The following is a 19,066-nucleotide window of genomic DNA, read 5'->3' on the forward strand; positions in this document are numbered from 1 at the left end:
GTATAAGGTAGTTGTTGTGAAATTGTTAGATTACGTGTTAGATATCACTGCACGGTCAGAACTAGAAGCACAAGCATTTCGCAACACTCGCATTAACATCTGCTAACCATGTGTATGTGACCAATACAATTTGATTTGATTTGTCTGTGGTGCAGTTTGTACATGTATTTACATTACAATGGTTTCATGCACTTCTACAGTTAGCATGACCTTGAAGAGTAATTTGATTAACAGCATGTAGTAAATCTTTGCAGTGATGTACTGCACTTCATATCAAAGTCTACTTAGCTCTGATCCACTCCATTCTATGATAATCTAGTACAGACCAGCAGCAAGAAAAATGCATTGTGAGTCTGTATTTAGGTGAAATTGTATTGATGAGTGTTAAGCCTAGTTAGATTTGACTCAGGTCTGTTTATGGCTAACCATTCCTGTCTGTAATAGCGTGTCAGCTCTGATGTATCACACTTTGTGGGACAGAGCAGGAAATGAACTCGCAAATGTTTATCTTGGCCTCTGAGAGATTGGGTATACTCAGACTCAGAGTGGCTCTGGTGATTGAAGAGGGGCCCGTAGACACTGGGGGAATTTAGGAGGAGTTGAAAGAGTTTGTCTGAGAGAACGATTGAGCTTTACTGGGTTAAGAGTCGTTTAGTCATCCCCGTCACAACAGCCACGTAATATTACTGTTTACCACTACCAATAAATATTGGCCCATGCCGATTTGTTTTATCGCCCAATGAAAACTAATTAGACTGTACAGGTGTTGTTTCATGGAGGTCATTAACTTCTAGGCTTTTGGCATTGGCACGTGCCATGGCTAATGCGAGTTGAGTGGGGAAAATAGGTGGTAAAAATTAAATGTAATGAAGGCGTGTTGTTGTGTGCCTTGGGGATAGATGCATCTAGTATAGGGATCATCAACTAGATTCAGCTGCTGGACAATTTGTTTTGTTGAGCAAATGGTCATGGGTTCGGAACATAATTACTAATAATTTTTAGAACGCAAATTGACCGCAAGAAGCCCAAACAGATATAAAACCTTGCTTACATTTGAATACGATCACATATATCCCTCTATTATGCGTGGGAATACTTTTGGACAAATGTTCTAAATAAATATCACTTGGAGCTGATTTTCTGGTGTTTTACAGTCTTTTATGTCCCCATTTTTTTAAATATATATATATATATATATATATTTTTTTTTTTACTTGGGGGGCTAAATAAAATCGCCTGCTGGCCAAATTCGGCCACCAGTTGGGGAACCCTAGTCTGGAATGGAGGAAGTTTTCGTGCTGTATTGAATCTCCATTACATTTTGGTGTTTCGGAGGCAGACTGGAATTTAGGTGTTTGGGGATCAAATTTCTTCTGGGAAATACTAGCATCAAAGTAATATACTATGTAATGTCCTCTTTAGGGGACCCGTGTTACACATACACATGTGTACTTGTGGACAATCTACTTACCTCTCAGTGCCAGTAGGGGGAGTTTCCCAACACTCTTTCCCTTATCCAGCACCCTCCCCCAGTTGTATTTGATAGGGTCTGAGCCGTCACTGGATTTGCAGCTCAGTTTAACGTCACTGCCCTCTAACAGCCTGCCGTCCATCCAGCATCGTGGCTTAGAGGGCTTCACTGTAGAAACAACAGAACAGTAGTTACATAACACTACAAATAACACTATTATACAAAAAAGAAAACAGGATGGTACTTAATACAGATAATGATTAATTCATATAATATGCTGTTTAGCCCAGAGTATGACATACTGTAGCAGCATGTGTAAATGTGAATTAATACTAAAAGATTATTGAGTGTAACAATAGCTTGTTTGTTTCTTATGGAAGTCAATGCTGGGATTAAGAGTAGTATTAAAGGCCCAGGCCAAGATCAATAAGTGACTGTGAGTTGGTTTTGAAAGCCTGCAAACAGAGACAGGTCAGGATAGAGTGCTGTGCACCTGAGTTCCTGTGGCCTGGAGGTCACTAGATGGCCAGCCCTGCTCTAAGCTCTATGGCTGCTTCACAGCAGCAGCTGCAGCTCCCTCCATCCCTCAACTCATCCTTCTATCCCTCAACCCATTCCTCCATCTCTTCCTCCTTCCATCCGTCCATCCTTTCCCTCCATCCCTTCCCTTCTAGTCTAACCGGCCTGGTGAACATGCTGCTCACACACTCAGTAAGGGATATAATAAGGGGGCTGAGGAGAGTGCCGGGGATTCTGCAGTTCATCTCACAGCTCTGTCAGGGCCAGTTAGGCTGCTCTCTCTGCAACAGGAGCATCCAGAGCGAGGACACACACACTGACACAGAGGCCCAGGCCCAGACCCAGCCAGCAGCCAGCTCCTCTGCCAACCCATTATCTTAACATCAGGACTGCGAAAGAAAAATGCAAATGTTCGTCTCTCAAAATCGAAAGTGTCACTGCAAAGCTGATGGCAATTTGTAAAAATCTAAGCGTTAACTCAATGAAATGTCTTTATGGAGGAGAGAGAGAAAAGAGAGAAAGGATTAAGAGACTGTTCCATTAAAGAACCAATAACCGCCGGTTGAACTAATCTCCCATGATGTTTTAATAAATTGCATAGTTTCTGACATTGAAAATGATCTCACTTCCCCCATTGGACTACTAGACGGCTTTGTGGTATTGCTGCTCTCCATTTGCCTGTCTGTCCTTCAAAGCTGTTTGTCTATTCAATGATATGCAGAGACACATTTACCACAGAGACAGTTAAAACTAAACCATTTAAAACAGATCCGCCAAGCCTCTGTGTATTGGGGCAATGAAGAAACTAAACAGAACAGAGAATAAAACAACAATGGCGTCTTTGCCTCTACTAAAGCAGCCCAGCTGGCTTTGCCATCATACTTATGAGAGCTGAATTATGGCTCAGAACTCTGTCTGGTGTTTAATAATTAAAAACAGATATAACACATATTAAATTATCATAAAGAGCTTGTCTGCCGTATAATGACAGAAAACTTATTTTCTTATCATGGTAGCAATGTTTAAAGGGGAAGTTCACACATTTTCACTCTTTCTGTGCTTGTAGCTGACCCCCGCCCAAACAGTTTTAAAAAAAGTGTATTTTTTTACTGAGACAATAGTTGTTCACAGTCATCACTTGCAATAGACTACAATGCATTATGAAAATGTGTTTAAAACATGTTCTAAAATGCTCGAAAACACTTCAAACCACCTCATATTACATCAGAATCTCATTCTGGATAATGTCTCTGCACTCAATTTGGGATTGTCTTTCCACCATGCAATAAATCCATGAATGATGCTGTTCACAACAACAACACAAATATGCAAATATGGATTTATGGGACAGTGGAAAACGTTTTCTAAAATTGAGTACAGAGGTGTTATCCAGAATGAGATTCTGATGTAATATTAGGGGGTTTGGAGCATTTTATAACATGCTTAAACACATTTTCATAATGCATTGTAGTCTAAGGCAAGTAATGAGTCAGCAAAATGTGACAATCAATTTTCTCTGTAATGAAACAAAATATGAGAAATGGTTTGGGGTATCAACTACAAGCACAGAAAAAGTGAAAATAAGGCCTCCTGTAAAAATGGGTGAACTTCCGCTTTAACAACTAAATTCTGCATCGTCTGTTTCAAGCTGACGAGGTCAATCCCCAATGTCAGCCATTTCTTGCCTTTACCTCTCACTGTCAACTGCGTTTATTTTCAGCAAACTTAACATGTGTAAATATTTGTATGAACATAACAAGATTCAACAACATACATAAACTGAACAAGTTCCACAGACATGTGACTAACATAAATTGAATAATGTGTCCCTGAACAAAGAGGGGGTCAAAATCAGAAGTAACAGTCAGTATCTGGTGTGGCCACCAGCTGCATTAAGTACTGCAGTGCATCTCCTCCTCATGGACTGCACCAGATTTGCCAGTTCTTGCTTTGAGATGTTACCCCACTCTTCCACCAAGGCACCTGCAAGTTCCTGGACATTTCTGCGGGGAATGGCCCTAGCCCTCACCCTCCGATCCAACAGGTCCCAGCCATGGCAGAACACTGACATTCCTGTCTTGCAGGAAATCACGCACAGAACGAGCAGTATGGCTGATGGCATTGTCATGCTGGAGAGTCATGTCAGGATGAGCCTGCAGGAAGGGTATCACATGAGGGAGGAGGATGTCTTCCCTGTAACGCACAGTGTTGAGATTGCCGGCAATGACAAAAAGCTCAGTCCGATGATGCTGTGACACACCGCCCCAGACCATGACGGACCCTCCACCTCCAAATCGATCCCGCTCCAGAGTACAGGCTTCGGTGTAACGCTCATTCCTTCGACGATAAACGCGAACTCGACCATCACCCCTGGTGAGACAAAACTGCAACTTGTCAGTGAAGAGCACTTTTTGCCAGTCCTGTCTGGTCCAGCGACGGTGGGTTTGTGCCCATAGGCGACGTTGTTGCCGGTGATGTCTGGTGGCGACCTGCCTTACAACAGGCCTACAAGCCCTCAGTCCAGCCTCTCTCAGCCTATTCCGGACAGTCTGAGCACTGATGGAAGGATGGTGCGTTCCTGGTGTAACTCGGGCAGTTGTTGCAGAGGGGTCAAATACTTATTTCCCTCATTAAAATGCAAATCAATTTATAACATTTTCGACATGCGTTTTTCTGGATTTTTTTGTTGTTATTCTGTCTCTCACTGTTCAAATAAACTTAACATTTAAATTATAGACTGATTATTTCTTTGTCAGTGGGCAAACGTACAAAATCAGCAGGTGATCAAATACTTTTTTCCCTCACTGTATATGACATGTTACGTCTACTGTATATGCCTCAACAACCACACATCTCAGAGACCCTCGCAACAGAGAAACAAGGCCAAACAAAAAATCGAAATCGAATCACTCCATCTAAATCAAATTGAATCATTAGATCAGTTAGCATGAGAGAGGAAATGTGCCTGCTAATTCCCTATTGATTAGCGTGTGTGAGAGACAGAGCTGGAGAGCAGACTCACCCAGCACTATGAGGTTAACCTGGCTCCAGTGGTACTTTCCCCCTGTCTTGACCTTGCAGTAGTACTCTCCAGAGTCCGTCAGCTGTAGGTCACTGAGGAGCAGGGAGGCGTCACCCTTTAGGTAGTCCCCTGCGAAAGACAGACGACTGGCCTCGCTGGTCACCTCACTGGTGTACACCTGGCCCCCGAAAAACGTGATGATCTGGGTTGGGGAGAGAGACAATGAGACACACTGAGAGAGCTGTATGCAGAGACATATGTAAAGACATCAGATCTGTATCTGGATTTACACATGCATTGGACACTGCTTGCTCATAAAGACACATACACATACAGTACAGACATGTACCCTCTCTTTGTCTTTTTTCTCTCTCCCTTGTAAACACACACACACACACACTACAACAACACCATCAAACACAGCTGTCACAGCAGCCTATTACTCAGGGCAACTGAGAGCCTGCAGATAGTGACTGCTAAATGCTGGTGCCACAGCACATCAGTGCCACAGGAGCTGGGTTTACCTGCTGTGCTTGCAGGTGACAACTTGCCATTTACAGTACACACACACACACAAACACACACACAAACACGCACACACACACACACAGTCTTGTACAACTAACCTTGTGGGGACTCAAAATGATGTCCTTTTCAAAATTATTTCCCCTAACCCTAACTCTAACCCTTACCCTAACCCTAACCCCAAAACCTAACCCTAACCCTAAATCTAACCCTGAATTTAAACCTAATTCTAACCCTAACACTAATTCTAACCTTAACCCTAAACCCCCACGACATCGCATTTGACCTTTCGGGGATCAAGGTTGGGTAGCTTACTTTCTAAATGTAATTCGCTACAGTTACTAGATACCTGTCTGAAATTGTAATCAGTAATGTAACTTTTTGATTACCCAAACTCAGTAACATTATCTGATTACATTCTGTTACTTTTAGATTACTTTCCCCTTAGGAGGCATTAGAAAAAGACAAAAATATATGTTACCAATTGAACCACATCTATTGCAGGATAAATCAATGTTAAAGTTAACATAGCTGACCCTATAAAATGTTACATTTGACTTTATGGGTTGGTTATGTTGGTTTCTTCTAACCCATCCCTTTCTACTACATTAAATTATATCTTTACATTAACAGACAGTACCAGTCAGTTTGGACACACCTACTCATTCAAGGGGTTTTCCTTATTTTTACTATTTTCTACACTGTAGAATAATAGTGAAGACATCAAAACTATGACATAACACATATGGAATCATGTGGTAACCAAAAAAGTGTTAAACAAATCAAAATATATTTTAGATTTGAGATTCTTCAAAGTAACCACCCTTTGCCTTGATGACAGCTTTGCACATTCTTGGCATTCCTTCAACGAGCTTCACCTGAAATGATTTTCCAAGGAGTTCCCACATATGCTGAGCACCCGTTGGCTGCTTTTCTTTCACTCTGTGGTCCAACTCATCCCAAATCATCTCAATTGGGTTGAGGTCAGGTGATTGTGGAGGGCCAGATCATCTGATGCAGCAATCCATCATGCTCCTTCTTGGTCAAATAGCCCTTACACAGCCTGGAGGTGTGTTTTGGGTCATTGTCCTGTTGAAAAACAAATGATAGACCAACTAAGCGCAAACCAGATGGGATGGCATATCACTGCAGAATGTTGTGGTAGCCATACTGGTTTAGTGTGCCTTGAATTCCAAATAAATCACCGACAGTGTCACCAGCAAAGCACCCCCACACCATCACACCAACTTCTCCGTGCTTCACGGTGGGAACCACACATGCGGAGATCATCCGTTCACCTACTCCACATCTCACAAAGACACGGAGGTTGGAACAAAAAATCTCAAATTTTTACTCATCAGACCGAAGGACAGATTTCCACCCGTCTGATGTCCATTGCTTGTGTTTCTTGGCCCATGCAAGTCTCTTCTTCTTATTGGTGTCCTTTAGTAGTGGTTTCTTTGCAGCAATTCGACCATGAAGGCCTGATTCACGCAGTCTATTCTGAACAGTTGATGTTGAGATGTGTCTGTTACTTGAACTCCGTGAAGCATTTATTTGGGCTGCAATTTCTGATGCTGGTAAGTCTAATGAATGTATTCTCTGCAGCAGAGGTAACTCTGGGTCTTCCTTTCCTGTGGTGGTCCTCATGAGAGTCAGTTTCATCATAGCGCTTGATGGTTTTTGCGACAACACTTGAAGAAACTTTTAAAGTTCTTGACATTTTCAGGATTGACTGACCTTCATGTCTTAAAGTAATGATGGACTGTCATTTCTCTTTGCTTATTTGAGCTGTTCTCGCCATAATATAGACTTGGTCTTTTACCAAATAGGGATATCTTCTGTATACCACCCCTACCTTGTCACAACACAACTGATTGGCTCAAAATAATTAAGAAGGAAAGAAATTCCACAAATTAACTTTTAACAAGGCACACCTGTTAATTAAAATGCATTCCAGGTGACTACCTCATGAAGCTGGTTGAGAGAATTTCCTAGAGTGTGCAAAGCTGTCATCAAGGCAAAAGGTGGCTACTTTGAAGAATCTCAAATCTAAAATACATTTTTATTTGTTTAACACTTTTTTTGGTTACTACATGATTCCATATGTGTTATGTCATAGTTTTGATGTCTTCACTATTATTCTATGATGTAGAAAATAGTAAAAATAAAGAAAAACCCTTGAATAAGTAGGTGTGTCCAAACTTTTGACTGGTAATGTATATAATTTATAAGTCGAAAAATGGATGTAGCAACTACAGATTGCCCCTTTAAGTCTATCAAAAGTGTGCAAGTTTGAGCATATAGATTTAGGCCTATAGATTTCTTTTATCAGCATGTATTAGATTGAGCAATTAAAGCCCTATTTTTAATCAATAGGCTGGGATCTGCACCATGCAGCTGTTGCAAGAGCGCATTTTTCACTGGCTGTCCACTGGTTTCAAAAACAATGATTGATAGGCAGCTTAAACTTCTTGAATTCAACCATTCAACCATACTGTAACAGCTCAAATACACATTTAGATCTGTGAACAGCCATCCATAACAACCACAATCCGTAAAATGCAAATAGCTAAATGAGAGAGCAGCAGTGTGATTTACATCAATGTGCTATGTAGATATCAATAATAAGTGATATCCGTATCGCCGTAGACTACACCACTGCTGTCATCCTTACCTCCAAGTGTTTATTCAAGTTGAATAATCTTTGGATGCCGACAGCAGTTGCACCATTGGAAGACATAGCTTGGCTGTAGCCTACAAAAGCCTATCCCTGCTCTTTTCCCACAATCCATCAAACACATTTGGTGTGTCATCATCGTGGTCTCTGACTTGTGGTCAGACTCGCTCAGGTGAACAAACTTAAACTTGTGCCTTTTTTCAATGCTGATTTGAATGTCATTGAGAAACCGATGAAGTGTCAAAGATTTTTTTTCGCAAATTTATGAATTGAAAAGTAATCCTCGAAGAAGTCATCTAGTTTATCAAAAGTATCTGTAATCTGATGACTATATTATTGCTGGTATTTTTGCTGTAATGTAACGGTTTACAGCTACTAGTTTTTTGTAATCCGTTACTCCCCAACCCTGGTGGGGACTAACAAAATGTCCCCAGTTGGTCAAATTTTTGTTTGTTTCCGTGTCTGTGGAAGGCCTCAGTATATGGGCCTATGGGTGGTTAACACCATTATCATTAGCATACGCATCCCCAGGTTAGCACAAGTGAACCCTGCCCTTGCTCAGGCTTTCTCTCCCCTCTGTGCTCCTGACACATGTAGCCTGTACGCTCGGCAACAGAGGCTAAATGTTGACAAGCTGCTCTTTTCCATTTCAACATGGCCTTTCAGCGGAAATAAAATAATTTGTTATTCATTCCGCCACAGGCACAGTCTCATTCCTAATCAAATTATCAGACATTTGATTTTAATTAATGGTGCCTTCAATGTTATCTCCCTGTTAAATAGTCAATGCAATGTGCCAGCCCCTTCAGAGGAATAATAGTGTTAGACATTTGTTTTCCCTTTTCTTCCTTTCTCTCCCTCCTCCCTTCTCTCCCTTCACTCCCTCCTTCCCTTCTCTCCCTCCTCCCTTCTCTCCCTCCTCCTTCCTCTCCCACCTCCCTTCTCTCCCTACTCCCCTCTTCCCTTCTCCCTTCTTTCCCTACTCTCTTCTTCCCTTCTCTCCCACCTCCCTTCACTCCTTACTCCCTTCTTCCCTTCTCTCCCTTCTCCCTTCTTTCCCTACTCTCTTCTTCCCTTCTCTCCCACCTCCCTTCCCTCCTTACTCCCTTCTTCCCTTCTCCCTTCTTTCCCTACTCTCTTCTTCCCTTCTCTCCCACCTCCCTTCCCTCCTTACTCCCTTCTTCCCTTCTCCCTTCTTTCCCTACTCTCTTCTTCCCTTCTCTCCCTCATCCCTTCCCTCCCTACTCCCTTCTTCCCTTCTCTCCTGCCTCCCTTCTCTCCCTCCTCCCTTCTCTCTCTCCTCCTTTCTCTCCCGCCTCCCTTCTCTCCCTCCTCCCCTTTGTCCTGTCTCCATTTTCTTGTGGAACCAAATCTCTCACTGCTAATCAACAGATCAGTGTGTTAACGAATGACTTCCAAAGAGAGAAGAAACCTCTTTGTTCTGACGAGGCCTGTTGAGATTCCATGGTCTTACTGTTATCAGATACTGCATTTCATTAAGAAAAAACAGGAACAAATCAAAACAGAAACTGATACTCTAACATCTTCTGAGAGCTACAACACAAGTAATTAGATTAGGGCTGTTTTTAGACTCGGGTAAATGATTCAAGGTAGGTGATAGGATGGATCCATTTTTATCCTATTAAGAGCTGGCAGTATTGATGTGGTCTAATTCAATTGTCAGGGACTGGAAGGTCTAGGTATTCTATTTTCACAGCTGGTAGGATGTATAGGCTTTATTTATTAACTGTGTCTCTGGTGGACTTTCAGTCACAGTAATTTGTTTACTACTGTATCTCTGTCGATATTGTAACACTTCAGGGAATCTGAAAAAGGCTATGAACAAAACCCTGAGCAGATTAAATAAATAGAGGAATGAGGAATTGGGAGAGAGTAAGAGTAAACTGTAGGAAGTAGAAAAGGGTTGAGATGGGAAGGAAACAAATTGGAGGAACATTGTGTTGTATAAGTGTGCCTTTGAAAAAGCTATTCAAATTATATCATATTGGTTGCAACAAAGAGATGGGGGGTATAGAGAAAAGGAGAGAGAAGAAAGAGAGAAAGAAGGAAAGAGAGACAATGACAAAGAATGACAGGAGAGAGACAGAGAGAAAGAGAGAAAGAGAGAGAGAGAGAGAGAGAGAGAGAGAGCAGCTTCCTCACCACTCTCTGCTTAGAGTTGGGCTTCTGCAGTAGCCACTCGATGTCGAGCAACTGCGCGTTGGACTGCCAGAACTGATGGTGGCATGGCAGGGTGGCGTTGTCTCCGACAACTCTCTTCATTTCTGTCTGGGCGCCAGCCGTCAGCAAGCTCAGCAGCACTGGAGAGAGAGAGAACAGAGACACTGTCAGACAACTAGAACCAGATACACCGCCAGACAGCAGCCACAGGCAGAATATAGCTGGAGTAAAAAACCTAGTGAGATAGGAAACAGAATCAGAATTACTAGGACATAATACGTAAAAGAAACAGAATCAAACAATAAAAACCATCCAAACCACAATGAGATAAAGACTATAACTAGTCAATATCTCCCAAGCCGCCCTAGCTGTCAGGTTCTTTGCTGTAGGACAGGGTATGGGTTACACTAGGCTCAGTCAGTAGCATACATGGGGCTTGTGACTCGGCCCCTGGCCAGAAGCCAGACTGTTAGGGCCTATTACGCAGCGGGGGCCGCTGGGCTAATTTATTGGAGGATGCTGGACAGCCCCACTGGCTTGAGGGGAATTAGGGAGAGGCGTCGGGGGGATTTGCAGAGGGATGAAGTTTAGGGGGGCCGTAGTGGGGGCCAAGGGGACATACGACTCCCTCCACCTGGTAGACCCGGCACAGGGAAAACAATGCACAGGCTCCACAGCCCCACTGGGCTTACTCTCTCAAACGCAAGAGATATTTTTGGTGCCTCAGCATTAACCTAACTAGCACATTTAATTTAGTCACTGCAGAGAGTGGGCTAAGATCCTGGCTTCAAAGAGCTTTAAATAAAGTTATCCAAATTCTTGTTCGGATGCAGTATGTCCTGGTCATGTAAATATTATATTTTCTCCTTTTCATTACTCAGTGGTATGTTGCTGATTAGGTGCTGAGTGTTTCAATAAATCACTAAATATACAGTGTGGTATACATACTTACACAAACACTGTATGGCCTGTTGCCTAGCCCTGAGTGTGTTATGTCTGGGCTTGAGTGATTCAACAAACAGCGACTCATTGAAAGAATGTCAATGTTCCATGGATCACCTAATGTGGTCAATGCATCAGTCATAGGCACCTTTCTTCTTATTCAGTGGCCACCCTCTCAGGAACAGCACACGTAAGAGCTGTCAGAGCCAATGAGAATGGTCGCTAGTCTGCCCTATAAAACATGTGACTTGGTGTAAGTTTGTGTTAAAGATGGTGCCGATGGAGATGGGTGACATCTTACGAGTCGTAAGCTAGCATTTCATGGTAAAGTCTTCACCAGATGTATTCGGCACATGTGACAAATCAAATTTGATTTGATTTGGTATGGGGAGGAAGGTATCATAACTGTAAACCGCTTATTCAGAATTGGTTGACTGACTCACAGTGATGACATCATTACTCTGTGAACTTTGTGTGCAGCTCTTTAACCTGTTATGGCTAGGGGGCAGTATTTTCACGGCTGGATAAAAAACGTACCCGATTTAATCTGGTTACTACTCCTGCCCAGTAACTAGAATATGCATATAATTATTGGCTTTGGATAGAAAACACTCCAAAGTTTCTAAAACTGTTTGAATGGTGTCTGTGAGTATAACAGAACTCAAATGGCAGGTCAAAACCTGAGAGATTCCTTTACAGGAAGTGGCCTGTCTGACCATTTCTTGAACTTCTTTGCCATCTCTATCTTTTACAAAGGATCTCTGCTCTAACGTGACACTTCCTACGTCTTCCATGGGCGCTCAGAGCCCGGGAAAAACCTGAATGTCGTCATCCCAGCCCCAGGCTGAAACACATTATCGCCTTTCTCAAGTGGCCGATCAAGGGACTGTAGGCTTAGGCGCGTGCCCTGGCCGCCCCCGTCTTTGTGATTTTTCCTCTGTTTGCCGAAAAGGAGATTCCCGGTCGGAATATTATCGCTTTTTTACGAGATAAATTGCATAAAAATTGATTTTAAACAGCGGTTGACATGCTTCGAAGTACGGTAATGGAATATTTAGAATTTTTTTGTCACGAATTGCGCCATGTGCACGACCCTGATTTACCATTTCGGATAGTTTCTGGAACGCACGAACAAAACGCCGCTATTCGGATATAACGATGGATTATTTGGGACCAAACCAACATTTGTTATTGAAGTAGCAGTCCTGGGAGTGCATTCTGACGAAGACAACAAAGGTAATAACATTTTTGTTAAAGTAAATCTGATTTTGGTGAAGGCTAAACTTGCCGGGTGTCTAAATAGCTAGCCCGTGATGGCTGGGCTATGTACTATAATTGTATCTATATCTATATCTGTATCTATAATTCTTAAAATAATTGTTATGCTTTTTGTGAACGTTTATCGTGAGTAATTTAGTAAATTGTTAGTAAATTCCCCGGAAGTTTGCGGGGGGTATGCTAGTTCTGAACGTCACATGCTAATGTAAAAAGCTGTTTTTTGATATAAATATGAACTTGATTGAACAAAACATGCATGTATTGTATAACATAATGTCCTAGGTGTGTCATCTGATGAAGATCATCAAAGGTTAGTGCTGCATTTAGCTGTCTTCTGGGTTTTTGTGACATTATATGCTAGCTTGAAAAATGGGTGTCTGATTATTTCTGGCTGGGTACTCTGCTGACATAATCTAATGTTTTGCTTTCGCTGTAAAGCCTTTTTGAAATCGGACAGTGTGGTTAGATAAAGGAGAGTCTTGTCTTTAACCTGTTAGGGCTAGGGGGCAGCATTTGCACGTCTGGATAAAAAAAATGTACCCGATTTAATCTGGTTACTAATCCTACCCAGTAACTAGAATATGCATATACTTATTATATATGGATAGAAAACACTCTAAAGTTTCTAAAACTGTTTGAATGGTGTCTGTGAGTATAACAGAACTCATTTGGCAGGCAAAACCATGAGACATTTTCTGACAGGAAGTGGATACCTGATGTGTTGTATTGACTTTAAACCTATCCCATTGAAAAACACAGGGGCTGAGGAATATTTTGGCACTTCCTATTGCTTCCACTAGATGTCACCAGCCTTTACAAAGTGTTTTGAGTCTTCTGGAGGGAGATCTGACCGAACAAGAGCCATGGAACGATGATGTCCCATTAGACACCTGGCGCGCGAGTTCATGTTGGGTACCCTCGTTCCAATACGTTATAAAAGAGTATGCATTCGTCCACCTTGAATATTATTCATGTTCTGGTTAAAAAAGGCCCTAATGATTTATGCTATACAACGTTTGACATGTTTGAACGAACGGAAATATATTTTTTCCCCTCGTTCATGACGAGAAGTCCGGCTGGCTTAGATCATGTGCTAACAAGACGGAGATTTTTGGACATAAATGATGAGCTTTTTTGAACAAAACTACATTCGTTATGGACCTGTGATACCTGGAAGTGACATCTGATGAAGAGAATCAAAGGTAATGGATTATTTACATAGTATTTTCGATTTTAGATCTCCCCAACATGACGTCTAGTCTGTATCGCAACGCGTATTTTTCTGGGCGCAGTGCTCAGATATTTGCAAAGTGTGATTTCCCAGTAAGGTTATTTTTAAATCTGGCAAGTTGATTGCGTTCAAGAGATGTAAATCTATAATTCTTTAAATGACAATATAATATTTTACCAATGTTTTCTAATTTTAATTATTTAATTTGTGACGCTGACTTGACTGCCGGTTATTGGAGGGAAACGATTTCCTCAACATCAATGCCATAGTAAAACGCTGTTTTTGGATATAAATATGAACTTGATAGAACTAAAAATGCATGCATTGTCTAACATAATGTCCTAGGAGTGTCATCTGATGGAGATTGTAAAAGGTTAGTGCATCATTTTAGCTGGTTTTATGGTTTTGGTGACCCTGTCTTTGACTTGACAAAACATTACACACAACTCTTGTAAATGTACTGTCCTAACATACTCTAAATTTATGCTTTCGCCGTAAAACCTTTTTGAAATCGTAAAACGTGGTTAGATTAAGGAGATGTTTATCTTTCAAATGGTGTAAAATAGTTGTATTTTTGAAAAATTTGAATTTTGACATTTATTTGGATTCAAATTTGCCGCTCTTGAAATGCACCTGCTGTTGATGGAGTGCACCACGGGTGGCACGCTAGCGTCCCACCTAGCCCATAGAGGTTAAAATGCTGTGAAATAGTCATATGTTTGAAAAATTGAAGTTTTTGTATTTTTGAGGAATTTGTAATTCGCGCCACGCCTATCATTGGATATTGGAGCAGGTGTTCCGCTAGCGGAACGTCTAGATGTAAGAGGTTAAGTTTCCTTCACTTCACATTTCCCTGCTGCAATAACCCTGGGCTCCACGCCAATCACTCACATCCATCTGAGTCACCACTTAGACACAACCCCAGATGCCCTCACTGACTAGCACCCAGCAACACAGGAGAGGAAGCCATATTACAGTACAGCAGGGCCCTTAGTCCGCTGAATACGACCCTGTTGACAGGACACATTACTGAGGTCCTCCTACTGCTCTTGCTCTCCCCTGCTCTGCTCAAATCACTACTCAGCAGAAAAAAGGGCCACCTCTTCCCAGCCAAGGAGCTCCCAGCACCACTGAAGGTATCCCTGTTCATAACTTTTTAATGCAGCATTTGCAGAGCCATTCATCTTGTGGGCTCCCCGCAGATATTACTTTGGATGGAAGTCATGGAGGGAAGCCTAGGAGAGAAGGATCCAGCCAGCACAGAGGACACTGGGTATCCTCTCAGCATAGCTCCTAATCACTTTAAGGAGGAGGAGGAAGGAGAAGGTTGGCTGGAGTGTGTGTGTGTGCGAGAGAGTGTGAGTGTTGGGGCCCGGTGATGGTCCGTTGGGAGCCCAGTGCCCGCTGCTAGACAAGGCCTGTTTAAGCCGTGCTGTCTAATCAGTGCCTCCACACTCGTCACCCCAGGGCTGAACTCCCTGCTCTGTGTGCTGGGCCTGATAACAGCTAGTAGGCTCACCTCTCCACCGCCAGCCCGCCCACGCCTCCCTGCTTCCTCTCTTTGACAGAGGACTCACAGGCAGGGGAGAGTATTGCATTTGAGCGATACAAGTAGGGCTAGTTATCAAAGGGGGTATATGGAAGTTTGTGTGTTGTATGTGCAATTAACTGTGCTGTATATCGCTCACTCCTTTTGCCAACTCTCAACGACCTTCCAACAAGCACAATGAGCCAATAAAGACTGTTTGGGTTTGGAAGTAGGCTTCACTTCATCATCTGTCAATAGATTTACCACATATGAAATTATCTAACTTTCAGCCAATAACATGACAAACATTTCAATGTCTTTATAGTGACATTACAGTCAGCTTTTACATCCACAGTTTATGGTCTTGGAGAGGGGATTTTGTGCTGTGGAATGGATAACATAGTGGTCCAAAATAAGCCTGCCTTGAAATCTATTTGCACTCAAATTTGGATTGGCCTCATTCACAGTGTGCACAGCTGTGGCAGTGTGGACCGATGGGAACCAGCATTTGTGAGATGCCCAGTATGCGGCATACCAGGGTGTCACAGCAGACTATGGTGACTCTGTATAGGAACATCAGGTAGTCTGTAGTTTTATGACATTGGCTTTCAATGGTTTTAATATAGTGGGATATTTCAGCATACTTTAATTGAGTTAATTAATTCAACCATTTAAAAAAACAAGCACACATAAAACTTGAAGAAGTCATACATGCACATCAGTAAAATCATCGAGGATAACACACAATAAAGTCAGGAACTTATTTCCACTGTGGTCCTCTTGAGGCAAGAGACAGAGTATGGCAGCAAGATAATAAAGCATAAAAACAAAGAAGAACAACATCTATCTCATCATTGCAGTTACATCGCAGGGTAAATTCATATGGGCACAGAAGACATCAAACAGTTTTTTTCTTTATTTTTAAGGCATTCAACCCTGAGGCTCCAGTATACTAGACAGTACCTTTCCCAGCATTACTCCTGAACTTGTATAAGCACAAATTAGCAACACCTGATCTGGTGCTGTGGTTTTGTACATCCCTAACATGGGGAAAGTAATCAGTCAGATATCTGGGTGCAGAACCATAAATACACCTGGAAACCAGACTCAGTCTAATCTGGGACACCCTCAACAGGCAGCCAGTTGAGTTCCTGAAAGCAGCTCCTGCCTATGTGAGTATGTGGACTCACCTTCAATACTACCCTGATCAGCTCATTCTGGGCAATCTGGAGCTTCCCCTTCAGAAGATTAGACAAGACCCCAAACCAGGAAGTATTTGCATAGTCAAAATGGAATTGAATTAGGTCTGTGGCTAGCACTCTCATGGAGTCCTTATCAAGCTGCTTGGACTTTCTAGCCAAAAACTTGGTCCCGGAATTAACCTTCCCTAGCACTTTATTGGACATGCTCCCCCCCAGGAGGAAGGAGTACCATTCCACAAAGATTTCTCTCATCAATCTCTTTCCTGATGAAGTCAGTCAAGTAAAGTATCAGTGGAGTATGTTTCTCTAAATCCCGACTGAAAATCATACATTAGACTTAGTTTGACATATTCATACATTTGTTCATGTACAACTCTCTCCGGGATCTTTGATGTTGTAATGAGGATAGATATTGGCCTACAATTCCCAGGGTCAGACTTTATCCCCTTCTTATACAGAGGTATAACTTTAGCTTTTTTCATGTCCTTGGTAAAGATGCCTTGTTCAAGAGAGAGATTAACGATATGCGTAATGCAAGGGGCAATTTGCTCAGCAGAATCTCTAAGAAACCTTGCTGGAATATTATCCAGGCCTGTGGCGTTGGCACATTTAAGCTCTGCTAGCATAATTGCTACTTTGACAGTTGCTACCTTTGCAAAATAACTCGGCATAATACTGTTTGACTTGGTCGTTTCCATACAAACTAGAACTGGTGGGCAGTTTGCTAACCAGCTTTCTGGCAACAGAAGCAAAACAATTGTTGAATTACTATGCATACTTGTGACATAGTAAATAGTCTAAGACATTACCTACAGTCAGGCATGACAAAACTCGAAACATGTTCCATCACGAGCAGACCTTGGTTCAAATACTATTTCAAATATCTCAAATACTTTCACATACATTCAAAGTAACTATTCAAATATATTTAAAAAGACAAGTCACACTGGGCACACACTGGTTGAATCAACATTATTTCCACATAATTTCAATGAAATTACGTTGAACCAATGTGGATTAGATGTTGAATTGATATCTTTGCCCAGTGGGGTGGTTGAATATTTTAATATATTTGAAAATCCACTTGGAATGTATCTTACGGTATTTTCAAATACTTATTTCAAATACTATATTCAAATTCCTGGGTTAATTGCATGGGAGTATATTTGAGTCAATGTACTTGAAATACAATACTATTTGGTTTTTACAAATAACCATTCAAGTACTCAAATACAAGTACTTGTTTTGGGCTGTGTATTTGAAAATAGTCAAATACACAAAAAAGTATTTTAAATACCAGATACTCTAATACACATGTATTTGAACCCATGTCTGATCACGAGGCCTCTATTCATTCACGTCTTCTTGACATTCCATAGGGCCCTGGGAAATGCCATGTTAAGGAGGCCATCTAAACTGAGAGCTGTAAGTCAAAGGGGTATTTCGCGATAAGGTAACTATGTTAACAACTTCTGACTCCGACTAGACACCCCCCCCCCCCTCATTTCCTCTACTCTCTGGACTGTGATCAACGCGGCAGCACATTGTCATTTTTGATGGAGCTCGGTTTTTACTGAAGCAAAGAAAAGAGCTAAAGAAAGACAGAGAGAGACAGAGGGAGACAGAGAGACAAAGAGACAGAAACAGAGAGAGACAGAGAAACAGAGAGAGACAGAGAGACAGAGAGACAGGGAGACAGAGAGAGTGAGAGACAGAGAGAGAAACAGAGAGACAGAGAAACAGAGAGAGAAATGTGAGAGAGAGATTGAGAGACAGAGAAACAGAGAGAGAAACAGAGAGAGAAATGAGAGAGAGTGAGAGACAGAGAAACAGAGAGAGAAACAGAGAAAGAAATGAGAGCGAGAGAGTGAGAGACAGAGAAACAGAGAGCGACAGAGAGACAGAGAAACAGAGAGACAGGGAGACAGAGAGAGTGAGAGACAGAGATAGAAACAGAGAGAGAAATGAGAGAGAGAGTGAGAGACAGAGAGAGAAACAGAGAGACAGAGAAACAGAGAGAGAAATGAGAGAGAGAGTGAGAGACAGAGAAACAGAGAGAGAAACAGAGAGAGAAATGAGAGAGAGAGAGTGAGAGAGACAAAGAGAGAAACAGAAAGAGAGAGTGAGAGACAGAGAGAGAAACAGAGAGACAGAGAAACAGAGAGAGAAACAGAGAGAGAAATGAGAGAGAGAGAGTGAGAGACAGAGAGAGAAACAGAGAGAGAGAAACAGAGAGAGAAATGAGAGAGAGTGAGAGACAGAGAGAGACAGAGAGACAGAGAAACAGAGAAACAGAGAGACAGGGAGACAGAGAGAGTGAGAGACAGAGAGAAACAGAGAGAGAAACAGAGAGAGAAACAGAGAGAGAAATGAGAGAGAGAGAGTGAGAGACAGAGAGAGAAACAGAGAGACAGAGAAACAGAGAGAGAAATGAGTGAGAGAGAGAGAGACAGAGAGACAGAGAAACAGAGAAACAGAGAGACAGAG

At 42.0% G+C, this 19,066-nt stretch overlaps 1 protein-coding gene across 1 annotated transcript in view; it reads right to left on the reverse strand.

The window, feature by feature from the left end:
* The window catches only part of LOC106581102 (CXADR-like membrane protein), a 100,089-nt gene that overhangs the window by 10,369 nt on the left and 70,654 nt on the right, over positions 1-19,066 (reverse strand). Inside the window, exons 2-4 of the mRNA XM_045703857.2 lie at positions 10,381-10,538; positions 5,013-5,214; positions 1,472-1,639 (exon numbers count right to left, since the gene is read on the reverse strand). Of these exons, the coding sequence (XP_045559813.1) occupies positions 1,472-1,639; positions 5,013-5,214; positions 10,381-10,538 (528 nt within the window). The remainder of the gene's footprint in view (positions 1-1,471; positions 1,640-5,012; positions 5,215-10,380; positions 10,539-19,066) is intronic.

Source organism: Salmo salar, chromosome 20 (genome assembly GCF_965601325.2).
Source record: "Salmo salar chromosome 20, fSalSal1, whole genome shotgun sequence".
Classification (NCBI taxonomy): domain Eukaryota; kingdom Metazoa; phylum Chordata; class Actinopteri; order Salmoniformes; family Salmonidae; genus Salmo; species Salmo salar.